This window comes from Squalius cephalus, assembly GCF_949319135.1.
Source record: "Squalius cephalus genome assembly, chromosome: 8".
Lineage (NCBI taxonomy): Eukaryota > Metazoa > Chordata > Actinopteri > Cypriniformes > Leuciscidae > Squalius > Squalius cephalus.
Genome location: NC_137129.1, coordinates 7107175 through 7129843, shown reverse-complemented (window position 1 = coordinate 7129843; position 22669 = coordinate 7107175). Strand labels below are relative to the sequence as shown.

Here is a 22669-nt window from a genome sequence, read left to right as displayed (position 1 = left end):
ACTATGATGAGACCAAGGCAATGCAGTACACTAAGTTATTTTTGAAAGCATTGCTTTGAAGTCTACAATGAAGTTATGATCTCATTAGGTCATTAATAACACAAATCTCATTTTAATAAGGGAATTATGTTGCATGAAATTAGTCAGAAAAAAAAAATCTGAGAATAATTTACCATGATACATTATTTCACATTATGCCAAATTTATTAAACTGTCATTTTAAAACAGTTCACTGATTAATTGCATCTTTAAACATGTAAATGAAAATGCATTTAGTTATGGTTGAAAATATTATGCTAGTTGGTCATTCACAGCATGGATAAGAAGTTACTTTCACATCTTACTTTTAAAGCATTAGTTTCAGAGCACAAAAGATATCCAGAAAAACGACAATTCCAAACATTCCTATGTGCAACACCCACAACAAGAACTCCCGTGGAGTATGTAACGAACCCCCAGAGTATTTTAAAGTATTTGAAGGAATTAAACTCAAATTCCATTTCATGCACTTGGCCCATTTTGGTATCGAGGACTGGAATGTTACTCTAACCACAGTTACCTGAACTCAACCTGAGAGCTTGACCGAGGATGAGAGCGTCGCTCAGATGCTCTTGAAGGTGCTATGAGCATCCAGATACTGATGTGCTTCGAGTACATCATCTCCTCTCACCACTGGATGGTCTGGGCTCTCCACAGCTCAATAAAGTGGTTTCATTCCGGGACCACTCATACCTTATGCAATCCAATTACTTTTAATCCAAACTACTGTAATAACGAGTTTTTAAAAGAACCATTTGAATTCCTGATGTTATTCGTTACTCGTTTAATTGAACTATTTAGTGTTTTTGACTGTACAATTTTGAATATTAATGAACTAGCTTTGGGATTAAGCTGTTTGTGGGGTCTGTTTTTTAGCGAGTTAATATAACATGGTTTAGATCTGATTGTGCTCTGGAAGAACTCGGTGGTCGGATTCTGCTGATAGAAGTGGAGCAGAGCAGAGCAGACCAGGACAGAAGTCCGTCCAAATTTCCGCTGCAGGCTGGAAGCCCAGAGCTCTGATTCCAGGATGGGCCTCCGGCCAGCTGAGAAAATATGCGTGCGGAGAGACGGAGCCATTAATGCCGGAATCCTGCTTTCAACCAAAGATCTAATGGCTCTTTCTGTACGGCAAATAACTCACAGTAATGGCTGCCCTAACCGTAACTCAAAACAATGGCAGTGTTTACCATTACACAAAGCCTCGGAGACTGTGAGTTAACACTGAAAGGGTAATGGGACCATTGGCGGCCATAAACGATACACTACAACAGAGATGTCCTCAAAGAATGCTGAGCTAAGATGCTTACAAATGCTTACTGGTTCTTTTTTGTATTATAAAAAAGCTGATGGGTCATTGCCTTTGTCCTCGTGAATCACCTCTAGCGAGCTCCGTCGCCCCGCACTGGTTCAAAGACGCCCAACCCGCTCCCCTTCTAACGCAGAAGTCAGCCAATCAGGCTCCTTGACCTGTGTTTTTTTTTTTTTTTTTTAACTGTAATAAAGCTGTTGCACTCCACTAGCTCCTCCCCCTGTCTGGTTACTCACTGCTTGGCCGGGTGGACCCGGTTTCCCTGGTACGCCATCGTTGCCAGGGATACCCTGTAAGAAGGAACTGAGGTTGAATTGGTTTAGCCTGTGGCCACAATCTGGACACCTCCGTCTTCAGCGGGGCAGAGGGAAAGTAGCCAAAGCCCTGGACCCTCTCCTGGTTTGTGTTCCAGCTCGGAGTAGACATTTACATTTTGTTTGCCTTTCTCTGTCTATATATTTTTTTTTATTTCAGCTCTTCTGAGGCTTGGGAAATCAACACAACACCAGGTTAAAGACCACTCAGTGCTCACGGTGAGATCATGCAGAAGTTAATTTGCCAGTTTATCAGGGTGATTTTAATGTCGATGATCTTAAATATTTCCTCATTCTGCATTTGAAACAAAACTGATGAATAATACACATGAACAATGGACACATGTTGAATACACCAACCTCACAGTGAGCTCTGCATGGTTTTTAAAAAGAAAAAGCAGCATGATCCCCAACTACTTATTTAATTCATTTATTAATTAAGATTAGTCGTTTTTTGCGCAATATTTTAACTATACATTAAGGCTTTACATTTACAAGCTACATTAATACCTACATTTACTTTATAATAAGTTTTAAAAAAGCACAGCCATTAACAAAGCACATCCCGGCACTAACCAAAAATCCCAGAAGCCCCTTTAAAGCGTGCAAATTTAACAGCAATGTTTTAACATAGCGCTCTTTTACAAACTACATTACAGTTGCATGACATTATATTTACATTACATTACATTACATTACATTAATGGCAGCTTTAAGTATTAATCATTATTTGCTTAAGTAACATTTGTTTTTATATGAAAACATTCATGGGTGCATTTAAATTTGCTTTAGCTGAAGCTCAGAGTAATCCATGCAGGCCTTCCCAATACAGAAGCCCCACAAAGACAGCAGGATGGAGAAGGAACAGACAGAAAAAGCAGAGGTACACCATGATGCAATCTGTATAATACTCACCTGTGGGCCTGTGATTCCTATGAAGCCCTGGGGCCCTGGGGGACCTGGAGGGCCTGGTGGTCCAGGAGGACCCTAACACACATTAAGCACAATGAAATCATTAGAAGTAAGAAAAAGGCCATACATTAATCTTTAAAAGAGACACATTTTCATGTCTGCAGAAGTCCAATAGTCTTTTTTTTTTCCTTTTACAAACTCAAATGGCAGACATTTATGCAGTAGAAGAGAAATAAAGAGTGAAGAAGGAAGTCAGACCTGAGGACCAGGCTGCCACCTGCTCTCACCACCTGGGACCCCCTGCAAGAAAAGAGCAACCAAGTTCAGATCTGCGAATGACATCGGGTTTCATGATCTGAAGTGAGTGTTTGTGTGTATGTGTGCTAAATGTCCTCCTGATTAACAGCATTAAAATAAATCATTAGCTCACAGGTCCGCCAGTTCCAGGGAACGTAGTTTGCAAACAGTTGCACTCTCCTGGTTCACCCTATGACACAGAAAAACAATTTGGTCACAATGATTTCTACATTATCCGAGTAATGATTTCTTCATTATCTGTATTGCTAACTACACCTGATACAATCAACCAACACAAAAAGCAAGCATCACAACTCAACAAAATGAATGTCTCATGTTTTTTAATATTATACAGAATGTCTAATATAAACAATATCCATTTTATTGTTTGATTTTTGCCTTTTGACAATAACTAAATGATCATTAGACTACAACAAAACATAATAATATAATATGCATTATGTATATGTGTGAACATACTGTATATATGACGCATATATATAACATGCATGTGTCCTCGCTCCTAACACGCACGCACACACTTACAGTGTGTTGACAACATGACATGATGTCGGAAATACGAAAGGTTTTCGCTGTAGAATTCTATCCTGGCACTCGACAGGAATGACAGAGCACTTCATCACACTTAGGAGTAATATGCATCATTTGATATCAGCTGCCACTTTCCTCTGTGTTTAGACAAATTAGTCTGGGAGACAGCAAAGGACATTAAAGAATGAAGCATTTCCAGGCCTTTGTTTTCGAGGTCTCTCTTTCTCATCTCCCTCACGCTCACTTCCTTTCTCTTTGATACTCTGTGATGTTGTCAGATTACAGATGACAGCTGTTATATTCACCAATTAATAGTCCTGTTTTAGCTCGAGGGCATTTTGAACTTTTTCAGCACTGTCAAACTCTTCTGTCAGACTTTTGCGTCTGTTTGTGTCTCCAGGGTGGACACATCATTGTGCATACAGACGGTCGCTCTAAACATTACTCCTCCTATCCCTCGTTCTCTCCACACACACACACAATCTCACTGCTTCGGGGGAACTCGAAATCGCCTCCCCAGCTCACTGATCCAGACACTTACCTTGTCACCCTTAGGCCCAGTGAGTCCCTGAAAGACAAGAAGAAACACACACACAAAGGCTCCGTTAGACAGTGTTATTGTGTGTAACTCTCCAGGGACAGCGAGATGAGTGTGGATCGGGGAGGAGCAGCGATAGGTGACGTGATGCAAGCAGACAATGTGTTGCTGTTAGGGATCCAGACAGAGTCGGATATGACCCAAGTCTGTTTCTGGATTCGCTCCTCAAGCTCTCTGCGACAAAGCCCCAGGTGATTAACATCTGATGCAAGAACAGACAACGCTAACTTTGCTTTTTTTTAATTAGACGAGCTCTGGCAAGACAACAAAATCTCGTTGCTTTTGTCTTCGCAGTTTATGGAAGTCCCTTTGAAGCCATCTCTAGATGCCAGAGCAATGAACACTGGACAATATGGTTGCATGAATTTGTTAATGACAGAGCGTGTGCCACAATAAGGGAATAATCTGGTGGAGATGATCAAAGGACTGCTGGAGAGGAATGAATGAATAAATAAATAACTTACAGGACTCCCATCCTGCCCTGGTATTCCAGGCGATCCTGTCGTACCATTCCTACCCTGTGAAACACAATATATAAAAATCATTTACTGGCTGTGTCTTATTCCACTCCTAATTTCCCTTATTTTTACTGAATCAGTACATTGTAAACACAATTATTAACAGCATCAATCTGAAACATGCACTTATCTTGCATTATTATGCCAAACAGATAAACAGCCAAAACATTATGACCAGTGAAGCGAATATCGTTGATCATCTCCTAACAAGGCCACATATTAAAGTCTGGGTAGATTAGATGGTAAGCAAACAATCAGTTCTCGTCATCAACATGTTGGATGCAGGAGAAATGGGCAGAAATAAAGATCTGAGTGGTTTTGACAAGGGCCAAACTGTTATGGCAAGGCGACTGTGTCAGAGTATCGGCAAGGATTGTGGGTTGCTCTTGGTCAGCAGTGGTAAGAATTGACCAGCAGTGGGCAGAGGAGGGAAGTGGCCTCTTTAAGCAGGATAATGCACCCTGCCACACTGCACACATTGTTCAGGAATGGTTTGAGAAACATGATGAATGAAGAGTCGAAGGTGTTGCTCTGGCCTCTAAATTCCCCAGATCTCAATCTAATTGAGTATGTGTGGGACGTGCTGGACTAACAAGTTCGATCCACAGCGGCTCCACCTGGCAAACTACAGGTCTTGAAGGTTCTTCTGCTAATGTCTTGGTGGCAGATACCACAGGACACCTTCAGAGGTCTTGAAGAGTCCATGCCTCAAAGGGTTTTGGCAGCAAATGGAAGACCAACAGCATATTTGGCAGGTGGTCATAATGTTTTGGCTCATTGCTGTACATACATAGTGGCATTTAAACATTAAAATGTTACAATTAAAGGGATAGTTCACCCAAAAATGAAAATTCTGTCAGTAATTACTCACCCTCATGTTGTTCCAACCCTGTAAGACCTTCATTCATCTTCGGAACACAAATTAAGATATTTTTGATTAAATCTGAGAGTTGTCTCACTCCTCCATAGGCTTCTAAGGGACTGAAACTTGCTGGCCCAGAAAATGTATTAAAGACATCGTTAATATAGTCCAAGTGACTCCAGTGGCTCAATCTTAAGTTTATAAAGCGACGAGAATACTTTTTGTGCGCAAAAACAAACAAAAATAACGACTTTATTCCACTTTTCATTTCCTTCTCTCTGGGCCTCGGGTCTTTTCACGTAGTGTTTAAGCGTAGCGCGTCTGTGTTGTACGTCACCACGTATCACACATGACCAGCGTCGGCCAATAGTGAGCCTACGTGGTGACGTGCAACACAGACGCGCTACGCAAAAACACTACGTGAAAAGACCCGAGGCCCAGAGAGAAGGAAATGAAAAGTGGAATAAAGTCGTTATTTTTGTTTGTTTTTGCGCACAAAAAGTATTCTCGGCGCTTTATAAACTTAAGATTGAGCCACTGGAGTCACTTGGACTATATTAACGATGTCTTTAATACATTTTCTGTGCCAGCAAGTTTCAGTCCCTTAGAAGCCTATGGAGGAGTTAGACAACTCTCAGATTTAATCAAAAATACCTTAATTTGTGTTCCGAAGATGAACGAATGTCTTACGGGGTTGGAACAACATGAGGGTGAGTAATTACTGACAGAATTTTCATTTTTGGGTGAACTATCCCTTTAAGAGAGGCAGAAAAAAAAAAAAAGTCTGCCTTCCTGGCTGGGGAAAATCCTTCTGTGCATGTCATGCTCTTACCGGAGGTCCGATCTGTCCTATTCCCATTGGCCCTTGTGGCCCTGGTGGTCCCATCTCTCCTTTTGAACCCTATTGATATCAAGCAATACATTAGGATAATAGTGAGGTCCGTGTCCAGTGTTTCTTTTGGCCTGTACAGTGCTGTGTCATTGCATTGGTGATCTACCCTTTGACCCGCTGGTCCCATCGGCCCTGAGGGTCCTTGACGTCCTTCTGGACCCTGTAGGACAAACATGACTGTTTTCACACTTGGTTTTTACATGTGGTGCATATTAAATAGGTCTGTTTTTATTTATTGTTGTGATTCATACACTACTGTTAAAAAGGTACTGGGGGTTAGTAAGATTTAGTTTTTCTTTTGTTAAGAAAATAATACTTTGATTCAGCAAGGATGGATTAAATTGATCAAAAATGACAGTAAAGACGACGATTTCTATTTAAAATAAATGCTGTTCTTTTGAACTTTCTATTTCATTTCTATTCATTCTATTTCCACAAGCATATTTTTCAACATTGATAATAATAAGAAATGTTTCTTCAGCATCAAATCAGCATATTCAAATGATCTCTGAAGGATCATGTGACACTGAAGACTGGAGTAATGATGCTGAAAATTCAGCTTTGCATCACAGAAATAAATGACATTTTAAAATATATATAAAATACAGTAATTTAAAATAGTAATACTATCTCACAATACTACTGTTTTTACTGTATTTTAGATCAAATCAATGCAGCCTTATTGAGCAAAAGATACTTTAAAAACTTTTGAACGGTAGTGTATGTATCAGATAACAGTAGACAAGAAAAAATACAGACAATTCAAAGAGAACAAAAATCTGCTAATTTGCACACTCAAAGGGCCAAATCCATGTGTGAACACCAAAGAACAAGATACTTTTTGTGCACTTACAGCAGCTCCGGGAAAACCTCTAGGTCCCTGCTCACCCTGAGTGAGAACATCAAAGCATCAGAGAGGGCTGGTGCATTCAAGGAATTATTTAAATACAACCATTTCTTTGAAAATAGTATAAATAGTATAGTTTTTCTGACTGATTACAATAGCTGTTCGTTCACCTGCAGTCCTGGAAGGCCAATACCTGCAGGCCCAGCATCACCCTAATGTAATAAACATAAGCATCACACCACAGTCTCTTTTATAACTTTGGCACACAAATGTGACTGATGTATGCATTAGTCAGGTTTGTAACTTTACCTGACTTCCTTTGAGCCCCGGAGGTCCCTGGACACCAGGTGGGCCTAGTCGACCCTACAGAATGAAGATTATAAAGAAAGAGTCCAGATTTTGCTAGATGCTGATTTTTATAGATAGAAAATTTTATTTGATAGAAGATTTTTTTTTTTTTTTTATGATATTATGATATTATATGCCAAATCCAGTTACATTTGTATTAACTGCAACCAAAATATAACATGAATATGTCATTGAACTCTCAAATCAATGATGAAACAAACTTACTGAAACTTAAAGTCAGTATTTTAAACATTACATATTTTACACAAACTGTGTGCTCCCAAGTTTAATATTTGGAGTTTTGCATTTGTACAGAAAAACCTGCACCTGTTTCCCATCTCGGCCCTCGCCTGGCAAACCCGGCTCTCCTCTCTCTCCCTTGGGTCCTGGAAAGCCAGCAACATTGCCGTTTCCTTCAGGGAGTGATGGACAGCTGTCACACGCGTCTCCCTGGCGATACAGACACAGATGCAATAAGAAAAGACAGAATGTTTTCAAATCGCAACGGAGATCCCAGATGGTCTAGCGTTCTTATCTGGTGAGATATTTTTGCCTTATATATGAGTCGTATAACACCTTAATTCTAAAAGTGTAATCAATTATATCAACATGATTAATGATTATTCAAAAATTATATGATGGCGCATAATTTAAGGCAATGTAATTAATATGTGACCACATGATCAATGACCTTTTCTCCTTTTAGTCCATTAAGGCCGTTCCTGCCTGCTTCTCCTTGAGATCCTTGGGCTCCAGGTGTCCCAGCCACACCTGGGTCTCCCTGTAAACCCTGATCACCCTACACACATACAAATGATATTTAATCCCTAGAAAAATCCCCCATATTGTGAACACACTATTATTTGCACTGCTTTAAAAAAATAATTAACTTACTTTCTCTCCTCTGAAACCTTGAAGACCTGGTGGCCCCTGTTGAGATAGCCATTTTGAAAGCAAAGTCAGTGGGTTTTAGGCTCCTCAAATTAAAAAATGAACAATAATACACTGAGAACCCCTTCCTATATAGAGCGAACATAAAATAGTCATGCTTACCTGTCTGCCCTCAATTCCTTCACCTGATGGGCCTGGAGGTCCTGGAGGGCCTGGTTCCCCGGTGACCTTTATCGTAGTTGGGCCACTTCCCCTCTCAGAGGGACTGATTTGGCAGTCTCCCTTTAATAGAAGGCACATGTGTACCATGTAAGCACATCTATACACTTCTAATGAAGAAGAGAAAACCACAGTAAAAACATTTACTTACCTTTTCACCTTTTATACCAGGTGTTCCTAAACCAGGTAGGCCAGGTTCCCCCTGTAAAAAATGAGGCCACTAGTGAAAATGCATCTATTTTGGACTCAATTTAATACATTTTTAATAACAAATTCAATTGCCAGTATAACAATTTGAGTGATAAGCTGATAAACATAAAAATAAACATGGGTTTTAGAATTTTATCCCCGGTTTCACAGACAAGGCTTAAGCCTAGTCCCAGACTAAAATGCATGTTTTAACTGAAAGCAACATGCTTTTTATCTTAAAATAAGTCAGTGCCATTGTTTTGTCTCACGATGCACACAGTGATGTTTTTTTCAAAGGCATGTTTGTAAAAGCTTCAATGTCCTAATTGAAATAAGGCCTAATCCTGGCTTAATCTAAGCCCTGTCTGTGAAACCAGGCCTTAGTTTTTTATTTGGTTTGTTCCTCTTTTACTTAAATAACAGTGGAACTCAAGCTGAACTAACTCCAAAAAGTTCATTTGAGATGATCAAAAGAGTATCTTGCATATTAAATTCTTCATATATATATATATATATATATATATATATATATATATATAAAAAAAATAAATGTAATATAGAAAATCATTTATGATTTTTCTTTTTCAATATTTTGGGGTCGGTTAGTTTTTGAAAGAAGTTGTTTCTTATGCTTACTAAGGCTGCATTCATTTGATCACAAATACAGCAATATAGTGAAATATTATTAGTTACAATTTTTATATGAAATATAAATTAGGTAGGAACACTAAACTCAGCTGCGCAGTCTTTAAGCAATAATTTTATTTTTAATTGTATTTGTTTCTTCCACTATTTTCACGGTTTCTGTGGTTCCTGGTTCTGTGAGGTTCCAATCAAAACACTTTAAAATGAGTGCAGAATAACAAACTCTGAGTTGAGCTTTATCACCTGGTCTCCTTTATTTCCATCTTTCCCACTTGGCCCTCTTGGACCAGGTTTGCCCTAAAAAACATTAACATCTGCATATTAATCTAATGTTGAGGTCAGTCATAAATCACAGATGCAAGTAAAAAGAAAACACAAATAAAAATATTAGATATGAAAACAATATCGTTACTTACAGTTTTCCCCTCGTTTCCTTTGCTGCCTGGATTCCCCTGTAACCAAATTAGAAATTGGACAAGTGGATAAACATATCAAACAAAAAAAACTGTCCACACATTAGTGTTTCTAAAATGACTATATTATTTTATAATGGATTAGCAGGCCACACAAATTCTAGATGGTTTCCCTTCAATAGTTAACACAACTATTAGAAAAAAATAAAAGGTTCACAGCAATTCCATTGAAGAACCATTTTCATTGAACTGTTCATAAAAGAACCAATTTTTCTTTGTGTGAAGAACATTTTAATAATCTAAACAACTTTTTACCACTATGAAGAACTTACTGTTCTTAGAACGTTCAGCCCGATGGTGGAAAAGTTGACGCCAATAAAGCACCTTTAATTTTTAAAAAATGTACAATGTAGACATGCACAATGGCTACAAAAAGTATTTGGGTACACTTTTATTGGCATCAGAAAACAAATGACGCTCAAAGTTTTCTCAAAGCTAAGTTTTTGCAATTACTTTTAACCATCTGGTCCCAAGGTCATTTTAAATGGATGTATGAAGTTAGTTTCTCTCCACCCAGGTGCCCTAGAGAGCAACCACAGGTGTAGTTCATCACATTAAGTATGGAGATGTTCCACTAAATCTGACAACCAACTTATTTTTGTGAAATGCTTTCTCCCTGTACATGAATATCAAGTAAAACAAAAGGAAAGAAAAAGAATAGTGCATATTAGCATACATGAAATGACAGGCACTGGTTGGTTAATTCCCCAATGTGTCATTACAAAAAAAAAATACAAAAAAAAAAAATCATTTGTGCCTGAGGCGTACATCTGAGCCAAATGCGTGGAGTAGCCTGCGATTATGCATCAGTCAATATATACATCCCTGCGCACACATACGAAACCACTGAAGTGGATATCAAAAACTGTTTGTGTTGTAATTTACTGCACTTCAGGACTTATGGGAGGAAGTGATGCAGAACTTTTAAAAATGATGTGTGTTAGCTGTCAATGAGAAACCACTCCACAACATTCACCTGCTCTCCTTTCTGCCCAACACCTGGATCTCCCTTCTGTCCCTTTTGATTCCCATTCAACAAGCCTGCTGGAATATCTCCAATGTTAGGGCAGCCGGAACATGGTTCACCCTAACAGAGCAAAGATGGCAAGACATTAAGAAAAGTTGCAAAATTAAGTTGCAATGTCAAGTAATTTACAAAAGGTGAACAGATTCTTCATCTTTCTCGACAACACCTGGCAGACACACCTTTTCACCTCTGGCCCCATCGCCTCCTGGCTCCCCCTGAAAGATAATCAGTTTGTAAAAATAGCTCAAACTCTGAATTAAATTTTCAGTGATTCAGCACTCGGGAATTTCTCCAACAGGAAGCAGCTTTTGATATCAAGGCATATTTCATTGTCTGTGTGTGTGTCTGTGGTCATATTGTGAACTTTGGATTGGTAAAACTAAGACTAAAAAAGCCAAATAAATTAACTAATAGTTCTTTTTCAGTGCCTAGTCCTAAATAAGGAAAGAAATGTCCATAAAAATCCAAACAAAATAAACTTCAGAGCTCAAAACTTTCTTCTAAGTCCAAAAAACAAAAACCCACACACATTGAAAACTAAGGGCCAGATTCACTAAACAGGGCAAATTAGCATGAGACCGCAATCCCATAAAAGAGCGATGGAAGTGGAAAGAGGGAATCTACTAACAATGTGCAAATAAAAGGACACAGACGCAGCCATTTCATTTCTATTATGACCAAGTCCACAAATCTATCAAGAGAAGTGTAAATTGAAAATAACGTGGCTTGGCAAACGATATGTTCATTCTGTGGCATTTTAAAGCTACACTGTGTGATTTTTACCCCCATCTAGCGTGAAATTGTATATGACTACCCAGTGATTATTAGTTTCTGTTCCTCTCAATTCTGAGGGCGTTTTAACTCCTACGGTGGCCGTATTATTCCAAGATTAACATGGCTTCCAGTTATCGACTTCGTCCATGACAATAATAAACAATACGTCTAAAATGAATAAAACTACAGGACAGATGTCAGGAGGTAAACGTCACCCTTGGAATCGGCTATCCCAGCATAATCAGATTAGGCTAACGTTACAATGTGTACAAAGTAAAAGCAATTAAAAATAACTAAAATTTACAGTGTCCTTTTTTTATATAGCTTAAAAAATTGCACCTTTAAAACTATTCATCACCTGTGATCCGTCACAGCACAGATTTAAGTTACAAGGTAAACAATACTTTTTCACCATTGATGCGAGGATGAAGTTATACTAGAGGTCGTTCTGGCGTTATGCACAACCATGCTATGGTTAGACAAGCAACTATAAAACTTCGAATTTACACAAATGAATTACAACAGGCTGAATTACCTGTCGAGAAGAAAGCAGGCAACCTCGGCGTCCGTTTTAAAATCTTTTCTCCTCATGAGCTCTTTCCATCTGGGAAAAGTTACTCCAATATTGACTATGGTCTTGCTGATTTGTCTGTCGCGTTGACGTTTTAATTCTCTCTTTCAAATGTGAGTACGCACGCACGCACGCGCGCACACACACACACACACACACACACACACACTACACTATCTTTCAAATCTGCCGGCGCTCGCGAGTAATCTCCCCCTCGCATTCGTCACGGTGTCACTGAGTGAAAAACGCAAAAGGCGAAGCTTGAATTTACAGGTATGTCCCTCTTTGGCTAATGTAGTTTCAAGATGGAGGGGCAACATGTCGACCGGCATTCGAACCCCTCACCCGTATGTACTTTCAATGGCAGATTATAAACTTAAGAGAATACTTTATTACTTGAAATAAGTAAATATACATTAATGAGCATATATATTTTTGAAAGAACTAAGTGTTTTTTGCTAAGAATCAACTAAAAAAGTTACACAGTGTAGCTTTAAATAAATTAACACGAGTGGAGATAATTCTCTCTGTCCTCTGTGGTGTCTCCTCCTAGCTTAACTATTGCAGCTATGTCAAGCACAAAATGCTTTAAGTCCCCTTGAAGTCATTAATCATTGTATCCCTTAAGACGCATCTTTGATCACCAAAATAACATATTTAAGCGTTTTTTCCTTGAAAAAAATGTCTTCATGCCTTAAAATAGCTTGAACGTATATCTACACCCTTGCCTCATTTAGAGTACGCGGTTCAATGAATATGCAAATTAGCCCTGCCTCCACTCACTCACACCAGCTCAGAGATTCACTTGATGACGATCACACGTTGACTTGATTGGTTACAATGTAGTTTGTGACGTCAAAAACACCAGCGATTTCAAACAGCGTTTTTGAGACTGTCTTTGGTTCGCTGCAGTTTTAAGGAGAAAATACACAGCAATGGTGTTGACTTATGAATTTACACATGGTTTGTCTTAAAGGTGCACTGTGTAATTTTTAGCGGCATTTAGTGGTGAGGTTGCGAATTGCAACCAACAGAAGTTACGGTGGCCGACAGGAAAAGATGCCGTCGTCTGAGACAGCAGAGAGTATAGCCAGTTAAGCAATGAGGTTTCTTTACAAAGATAAATTAAGAAATTAGGTTTACTTGATTCAGTATTCAGAATGTTCAGTGTATCTCAGTGAATGTTCAGAATATTCAGTATTCAGAAATTATATGTTATTGCGAATATTATTGTTACTTGTTCATCGTGTCAGTGTTTTATTCGCTGACTTTAGCTTGCTTCTTTGCACGAAGAACAACATAGTGACGAAACGCGTATGTCAGGTTAGGACTACTGTAGAATGCAAGGGGGTAGAATGTATGTAGATAGAAATGGCTCATTCTAAGGTAATAAAAACATAACGGTTCATTATGTAAGGTCTTTATACATCATACAAACATAGTTATGTATATGCATTTCTGTAAACAGATCCTCCTAAATATTACACAATGCACCTTTAAAGCATATTAAAAACACCACATAGACATAAAAACAATATTAAAATCTTGATTTTGACCACAGGGGGACTTTAAGACATGCTGTTTTTGGGTGTTAAACAATGGTGCAAATACCAGTAAATTGACTAATGCAAACCTTAGTCAATTACTTTGTATGATTAATTAAAATATTCTCCACCCATACATTTTGTGTCTGAAAGGGAAACTCCTATAAATGCAAATGCAATAAGGTCAGCCGCAAAAATAACTGTGTCCACGACTTTTCATCACTCATTTTTCACTGGGTGTCTTCAGTAAATCCAGTAGCAGGCGCAAGCTGTTAAAAATGGCTCACTATAAAGAAGTTTGCGATGTAACAAGAATGAAAATATTAACACATCATGGCGCATTTGCACATCAACAACAGATATAAAGTGCCCTGGTCAGTAATTAAGTAATAAGAAGGAAGTTGGATACATACTAATAGTCAAAAGTGTTGTTTCTAATTTCTCATGCAAAGAGGGTATTTACACTAAAGCCTGAAATGTAAAGTAGCAAAAACAGCCCAATTAATTCTAAGGGTCAGAGAGAGGGTGGAAAATGGTAACATAAGCTAAATTATGACTAGTTTTAGTGCAAGAAATCTTGATTAACATTATAAGTGGACCACAGGGGAACAGAATAAGATGATTGAAAAAAAATGTGCCCATGGAAAAATAGCGTTCTTGGTGTTAGAGTAGTTTATTTTTTCATCCAATAGACTCGCTGGTGCTTTGCGAATGCCCAGTTTTATTAGTCATTTTTTAATTCAAAAAGATTTGGCTGGTGTTAATTGTAGATGATACAATTTTAAGTCAAAAGTAATAGCATATGATTTGAGGTACTTCTATACAACAAACGGTGCAGGACACGTTACATGCTGATGTTTAATACTGAAAGTCTAAGGGTTAGTTGGAATATCACATAGTAAGTAGGAGCGATACTGTTCGTGATGCTTGCCTTAGCAAGCACATGAATTATGATATCCCCCCTCTATTCATGGATATATTCATGTGTTATACTGTGTTTCTATGCAGTAAGAAACAAGTAAGCAGTAAACACACACCTTCTCTCCTGATTTGCCATCCATTCCTGCAGGGCCCTATGAAAAGAGAGCCATATGAGTATGAGCATCATTCTCCTTAATCATGACACTAATATCATCCTAGCTGACCACAGCTTCCCCACTGCCAATGTCCCGCGTTTGCACCCTGTCACTTTCTGCATCCCACGCTCTCACTCTCTGTCCCATAACTAGGTATGAGGAATAGATCGTGATGGTATTGGAAATCGTTACAGAGAAATACGAACAAGCGCTTTGTATGGTGTGCCGCATAGAATACTTTTTTGTCAGAAGAGAATGGAGAAATTTTAATGGGCTAAAAATGAAAGGGCCTTTACCGTAGTCACTGAGTAAAATGGAATCTGACGTGGAAAGTGGTCTAAACTTTGAGGGTGGAAATGTTTCATGGATGAAAAGAGAGACCTGAAGGTCACTGAAGCTATAATGAATCATGATAGAATATCTGTTCACTCATCGAGAGGGTAGTAGAATGGCGACGGCATTTCTCATTCAACACAACAACAGCAGGCGAAAAATACCTCGCTGATTGTTGGCTTGTTTCATCGAGCTTGGCAAACACAAATATGGCGGGCCCACTGAGGTGAACAGCATCTTTTTGCAACGATAAAGCGCCTACCAGGCACAGATTTGAGTAATAGAATTTAAAAAAAAGTTTCAGGATGCTACACAGAGACATTGAATCAAACATAATGAACTGCTTTTAGCTTTTTGTGATAATCACAAGCAGTTTCTCTGGTTGGTTTCGGAGTAAACTCACAGGTGGGCCTTGTTTTCCTTTGCCTGGGGCCCCTGGTTCTCCTTTAGGCCCCTGCTTGGCCACGGTGATGCCAGACTCCGAAGAGATCGCTGGACATGGTTCACACCGTTCTCCCTAAGAAAAGAAAGAAGCATTTTCAAAAAATACAAATTCTGCCATCATTTACTCGCGTTTTTATTGTTCCTAACCTGTATGATTCAGGGTTATTATAGTTAATTACTAAAAACATTTTTGTTAATTGAAACAACGCTAAAATAAAACATAATTAGATGAAAAACTTAAAATTAAAATAAAAACTGAAAATATAAAAAAGCTGATTCTAAATATGAATAAACTAACTAAAATAAACTAGCTAAAATAAAATAAATTACTTTTATTTTATTTCAGCTAACAATTATTTTATTTCAAGTAACAAAAGGGTTTTTTATGAAAAAAAAAAAAAAATCATCCCATGCAAGAAAGAACGTAATATGGGTTTTGAATAACATGAGATGAGTGAGTAAATAACGAGTAAAGAATTATATGGTGAACTGTCCCTTTAAATAGAATTATATGGTGAACTGTCCCTTTAAATAGAATTATATGGTGAACTGTCCCTTTAAATAGAAAATAAAGAAATAACAAGCAAGAATATTCACTGTGACTTTCTGTGAATTCTGAGCAGAATCAACACGCAATAGCAATTTTAATGCAAAATCTAAAAAATTGAGACTGCTTTAGCTTACCTTCTCGCCTTTGTGTCCCGAAGGACCTCTCGGACCCTGTCAGCAAACCAAAACACGTCAATGGGTATGCATGAAGATTAGAACCGCAGAAGCTCATTCAGTTGCAAATGCAAATTATGTGCTGATAGCTCCAGTGGTAATAAAACTAATTATGGTGCTGATGATAGTAAACACATTTTGTCCCTTACAGTGACAGAACAATCAGGATAGTGATAGAAAATCAGGATAATTAGCTTCTTGCGTATTAGCAATTCAGCACACACCATCATTTCACATTGACATCTCTCTATAGGTCAAAATGAGAAAAAAATGCACTTACAGGATCTCCAGTCTGTCCGTCTACACCAGGTATCCCAGAATCCCCCTAGACATGTACAGATTGTTTTGCTATTAGCACATATGAAACTGGATGAGACACATTGAGGGAGGAAATGGTACGTGTACATTAAAAATAAGTTAACATCTTCATCACTTTGGGGTCAACGCAAGAAAACATCCCTGTAGTTCAGTCTCAATAATCAAAGATACTCTGGTATGTAATGGTAAACATACTTTCTCCCCTTTAGATTCTGCAGATCCACCAGGGGGCCCCTGTGAGAAAAAGACAAATGTTTAAGGTGCTGATTATTACACTAGAGTGGTGCAGGGATTACGTATTTTCGTAGGCCAAATCCCGGAAACGAGTTAGCATTTTAGCACTTCTGGTTCCATCATCCTAAAGTCAATGGGTTTTTTTAATGAATTTTTTGGGTTAAATGCTTGGAATAAGGTGAATACAAGCTCAAGATATTGTCACGTTTTATTCTACGATATAAAATACTTCAGTAATACTCTATTGTGATTTTTTTTAAAGCTTTTACTTGTCTAACAAGGTTGCCAACAAGTGGATAAAAGGGACCACAGAGGTTGCCGATGATTAAACATCATCAGCCGAACAGGTAAACTCATCTACTCACTAGTCCGATTTCACTGTTGCGTTCATCATCGCACTCTTGCAAACTATTACAACTCAAACTTTCAGGGAAAATGTTTTAAACAAAGACTAAAAGAGTTGTCAGAAGCTTAGTGATGGTGACGTTGAAGTCATGTGACCGTGGTGAGGTTCGATTTTTACTCCTGTTGATTTTGTTTACGCTTCAAAATTCATAAAAGTTGTGTTCATTTATGAAAATTATCACAATGAACAAAATGTGTAAGAATCATAAGCTTTTGTTAACAAATTATGGAAACACTTTATTTTAGGGTCCAATTCTCACTATTAACTAGTTGCTTATTAGCATGCATATTACTAGGATATTGGCTGTTTATAAGTACTCATAAAGCACATATTAATGCATGACCTTATTCTACATTCTTAATCCTATCCAATACCTTAACGTAACAACTAACAATTAATAAGCAGTAATTAGGAGTTTATTGAGGTAAAAGTCGTAGTTAATAGTTTGGTAATAGTAAAAATTGGACCCTAAACTAAAGTGTAACCCAAATTAGGTGTTAATTATTTAATTCTATGTTAATTATTAAATTCTATACTACTGTTCAAAAGTTTGGGGTCACTAATATTTTTTAGTTTTTTAGTCTCTTATGCTCACCAAAGCTGTATTTATTTGATCAGAAATGCAGTAAAAACAGTCATATTTTGAAATATTTTCATACATTTAAAAAGTAATTTATTCCTGTGATGGTAAAGTTGAATTTTCAGCATCATTACTCCAGTCTTCAGTGTCAGAAATCATTCTAATATCCTTCAGATCCTTCAGAAATCATTCTAATATGCAGGTTTAGTTATTAACGTTGAAAACATTTGTGCTGTATAATGTTCTTGTAAAATTCTGATACTTTTTTTATTTTTTTTTATTCTTTGATAGATGATCTTTGATCTTACTGACCCCAAACTTGTGAACCGTAGTGTATATATAATGACTTAAAAAATACTTTAATTCATTGATTTGTATTAGTTTTTTCCCCCCAAATCTGGTGTAATTGGCAGTCTGATCAAATAAGTGACAAAATGTCATTTTCAAAGTCAACTCAAGGTAATCTCAGTGCATTTTGACAATAATCACAAGTAGTTACGTTGTATATTGAACTTTCTAGCAATTTTAGAGCTCTCCTATTTTTGCAATTTAATGCTATTTTGGGACTTCTATCCAACAAACTCAAAAACAATACATCCAAAATGCTGTAACTTTAAAAGGTAATAAAACCTCTATTTAGAATCATAAAATTGTCTAGAAAGACTGTATTTAAATGATGAATATTCCTACTGGTGGTCCTGGTTTCCCAACTCCGGGCAGTCCAGGAATGCCTGGGCGTCCTGGTTCCCCTGCAAGCCCCTCCGGACCGACCACACCGGGAACGCCCTGTGAATTAATCAGAGCTGAGAAACACTGGCTGTGCATAACAAGCACTAAAAATAATGATAGCACAAATCTAGTGTTCATTTATAGTATCTCAGAAAACCGTTAAATAAATCCCAAGAGGATCAATCCGTTTTACCTTTTGTCCTTTGGGGCCCACCACACAAATAGGATTAGCTCGACCCTATGACCGGCAAGACCAAAAAAAGATCATTAGCTTGAGTTCATCTCAAACATTGGCATTAGCAGTATCACACTGCTTACATAACAACCCTCCAACAGGAATCAAACAAGTCAGTTCACCGAGGACTTGAGGCTTAGATAGATAAACAGTGCAAAGGAAAATTCCAAGTATGCATTAGCTGGCTCGGCCATATTCGCCATCCCCTTAGATATGCTTTGTATACGGAATAGAAAAGATTAAGCATAATACAACCCGACTATCCATTTAAAAGAATCAATAAGGCTGCATTGATTTGTGGCTCTTTGTTGGCTTATGTAATCTATGCAGCATTAAGAAGATTTAACACCCAAAGAGATAGCTAATCAAAAGAAAAGGCAGCAGAGAGTATATAAGAGTCCAATACATAATGCTTTTCGCAGCTGAGCGCTTTGAATATATGGAGCCACTTTAAACAATATAAAGGATTTTAAAATCCTTTTAAAATGAAAATATGTGCATAGTGTGTATGTGATAGATTACACAATCGTTCATTATTTTTTGAATACACTCTTGCAGCGAGACACTGAAATACACCAACATGTCTGAAGGAGGGGACCTAGAGGCATGCTGAATATACAATGTACTTAAAGTAGGGCATAAATAAAGAGCATGTTTGAGTTTCACATCAAATGCTAGTCACTTACATCTTTGCCTGGACTTCCGGCCAGACCTGGGGCTCCGATTTCTCCTTTCTGCCCTTTGTCCCCCTGAGTACGCATATGAGAGAGACAAGACAGACAGACAGAAATGGAGAGAGAAGTAAGTGGCGAGCTCTAATACACTCATACACATTATATCAACACGATGCCATCTTCCTTTACCTTCACTCCTATAGCTTCCCCCCAGTTGGCAGCCAGACCCTGAAACGTAAGAGAATGAGAAATGGGCGAATCAATAGCCAGAAATAGTATCAAGATATCCCCTCTGCTTCAGTGAATCCTGTTGAACAAAAATTCGATCGCCCACCTCTCTCTCTAAAAGACAAGGTTGGCGCACACACTTACCGACTCGCCCTTCTCTCCTTTCTCCCCTTTAGCACCTTCTAAGCACTAAAACACACAGATACAGCATGTCATCCAAGTAATTCATTTACATTCAGAGGAGACCACAAAGAAAATCTGGGATTGATAATCTAATTTAAATTTCTACTAAAATGAAACTAAGACTCATGCAAATTGCTATGCTGATAATCTAATTTAAAATATATTTTATTTTATATTCTTTAATATATAGGCCATTTAGGGCTGTTAAGAGAATACAATTTTTTTTATGTAATTTATTACAAGAAGTGGCGATTAATTAATGTAATTAATTAATTACGATTTCTATTCGTTCAAGCGGCTGATTCATTCAGGAATTAAGTAAATGGCTCTCTTTAATGGCCAGATTGATTTGCTTGAGACGCACAACAGTTCTTCTCTGACTTTATAAGTATTATTTGCATTGGCAAAATTGAGCGTTTAAATGCGTTATTAAATTTGAACATAACTAATTAATTAAATTAACGTGTTAAATCGACAGCCCTAATATATGTATTAGACCTGTTGAAAATGTAAAATATATATAAGGCCTGATATATATAGCATTTTTTATGTCATATGTTATAACATTGATGTTATTTTATGTCAGTGCCAGAATGCAAATGCAAAAACCATATTGACTCACTCGTCCAGGAACTCCAGCACCAGTACAGTCCAAACCCTGTGAACATTTTATATGAACAATTTAAGGAACAATATCACACACTATACAGCAACAGTCTTGCTTTTGAAATGCCTCGTATCAGTCCCCATCTTGAAGACTCTTAATGTTGTCTACATTAAGGGTTCTTCATTAAAGTAATTAATATATTAACCCTCTGGTGCTCTTCGGTCATTTTTGACCAAAAATATGTTAGGTTTTTTTTTTCGGAATGGTACGAAACTTGGTAAAGATTTTGGCAATTGCTGTGTGAACACACACACACACACACACACACACACACACACACACACACACACACACACACACACACACACACACACACACACACACACAAATTAAAAAAGGTTAAATGGTCCTGAAAAAAAAGTCACACTTGTGCTCCTCGCGGTCAAAAATGATGGCATTGGAAACAAATGGGCGACGAATTTCATCTAGTGGAAGCATTTGGTACTCGCCAAAACAAAATCTTAATGAAAGCAATTTTTTTGAGATATCAACCTTAAATTTGAAACACAGCTTGTTTAGATTTATGGCTTTGATTTTCTCACATTTTTAGAGTGAAACGCGTTTTGGAAAATACATATTTCATATAAAAATTTAAAATGGTATTTTTGTGCATTTTTCACAACAGTAAATGTAAAATTTTCACTTTTTTAAACATTTTTCACTTCAGCAAGAATCTGCCAAGTGTCGTCTTTAAAAAGAGACGAAACTCAAGTCTGTGCTCCAAAGCATTAACGATTTATGACAGTTTAAGTTGGAAATTTCATATTCTCAAAAAGTAAATAAATGGATTATAACTACTGCATAAATATAACCTAGTACCATAAAATCCCCTAAAAATACAAAATATTAAAAAAAAAAATATATTATCGAACTAAAATATAGAACAATAATTTCATTGAAGAAAAAAAAAATCTGTCACTTTTTGACCTGAAGCGCGAATAGATGCCAGTAATAATGAAAGTTTTGAGTAGTTGGCCAAGCTGGATCACTTGCACAGAAGCTAGCTCCAAATGAGGCATTTGTTTAAAATGCCAAACTAAACAGCGCTGTAATCATTTATTCAGGCCTGGACAGAGAGTGGGATTTTGCACACAAACATACTTGCTCAAAGATTGCCATTCCTTACCTGCTCTCCCTTTTCTCCTTTGAGGCCTGACTGACTCGCATAACCCTCCTGGATAACCTGCAATATACAATAAAGAATGTACTGCATGTATAACACAATTTCATATAAACCCCCTGTAAAAAAAGACCAGCTTGGACTAAGCTGGCAAGGGCCAAAAGCAAAAAACATACACAGTGAATGTGTTTACTGTGCCAAGATTTTAATTGTGTACATGCAAATATGGAATAGAGCATGTGACGTGGTGGTAAAAGCCCTGATCAATCCTTGACACTGTGCAAAAATATCTGGCACTGCACCAAAAAAACTCAAATCTGCCATTTTTCTTCCAAGCAAAATGCATTAAGAACACTGCACAGTGCATGTAGCTTTACTAGTGCATTGGCTGCTTCTCATACAATTCCTCAAAGGTAGCAGAAAGTCTGGCCAAACTTTAAACATTCAAACTTTACAAGCATCCTAAATCTATGGCAGATTTTCAAAGATGTAAATGCATCTCTTTCCAAGGGCGTGCTAACACTGCACGCAGGGCTCATGCACACTCATGCATGCAAATCCTGCTGCCTACCAACACAGCCATTATACATGCTGCACACTACAAACTGAATGTGAATACCCACACTCGATTCCTCATTGAGCAGTAAACAGCCTGCGCACTGGAAAAAAGAGAAAACCCAGTTGTTCCTATCCATGACCACTAATTTTCTAAAGTATGATTTTTGGATGTAGTATTTTTTCCTCCACTCTACTCTAATCCAGCTTTGCCTTTGACGTTGTAACATATGTTGGCCTGCGGGTGGCAGTGCAACATAATGTTAATCGGCATGGGAGAACGCAGGACCACGACTGCCGACTGCGTGTCATTTCAGCTTGGCTTGGTTCTCTCACGGGA

The 22669-nt window shown here is 37.7% G+C and overlaps 1 protein-coding gene across 4 annotated transcripts in view; it reads right to left on the bottom strand.

The window, feature by feature from the left end:
• col16a1 (collagen, type XVI, alpha 1) overlaps positions 1–22669 on the bottom strand; it is a 76015-nt gene that overhangs the window by 18411 nt on the left and 34935 nt on the right. Inside the window, exons 10-42 of one of the 4 annotated variants that reach the window (XM_079878854.1) lie at positions 22398–22433; positions 21781–21837; positions 20610–20645; positions 19949–19993; positions 19766–19804; positions 19589–19651; positions 18861–18905; positions 18629–18724; positions 16914–16952; positions 16681–16725; positions 16362–16397; positions 15637–15750; positions 14862–14897; positions 11115–11150; positions 10885–10995; positions 9852–9887; positions 9679–9732; positions 8753–8803; positions 8545–8664; positions 8386–8421; positions 8183–8290; positions 7819–7941; positions 7453–7506; positions 7314–7355; positions 7150–7185; positions 6403–6456; positions 6237–6305; positions 4489–4542; positions 3968–3994; positions 3008–3064; positions 2836–2877; positions 2581–2652; positions 1588–1641 (exon numbers count right to left, since the gene is read on the bottom strand). In XM_079878854.1, the coding sequence (XP_079734980.1) occupies positions 1588–1641; positions 2581–2652; positions 2836–2877; positions 3008–3064; positions 3968–3994; positions 4489–4542; positions 6237–6305; positions 6403–6456; positions 7150–7185; positions 7314–7355; positions 7453–7506; positions 7819–7941; positions 8183–8290; positions 8386–8421; positions 8545–8664; positions 8753–8803; positions 9679–9732; positions 9852–9887; positions 10885–10995; positions 11115–11150; positions 14862–14897; positions 15637–15750; positions 16362–16397; positions 16681–16725; positions 16914–16952; positions 18629–18724; positions 18861–18905; positions 19589–19651; positions 19766–19804; positions 19949–19993; positions 20610–20645; positions 21781–21837; positions 22398–22433 (1923 nt within the window). The remainder of the gene's footprint in view (positions 1–1587; positions 1642–2580; positions 2653–2835; positions 2878–3007; positions 3065–3967; positions 3995–4488; positions 4543–6236; positions 6306–6402; positions 6457–7149; positions 7186–7313; positions 7356–7452; positions 7507–7818; positions 7942–8182; positions 8291–8385; positions 8422–8544; positions 8665–8752; positions 8804–9678; positions 9733–9851; positions 9888–10884; positions 10996–11114; positions 11151–14861; positions 14898–15636; positions 15751–16361; positions 16398–16680; positions 16726–16913; positions 16953–18628; positions 18725–18860; positions 18906–19588; positions 19652–19765; positions 19805–19948; positions 19994–20609; positions 20646–21780; positions 21838–22397; positions 22434–22669) is intronic. The other 3 variants (XM_079878856.1, XM_079878855.1, XM_079878857.1) reach the window with 3 other exon arrangements.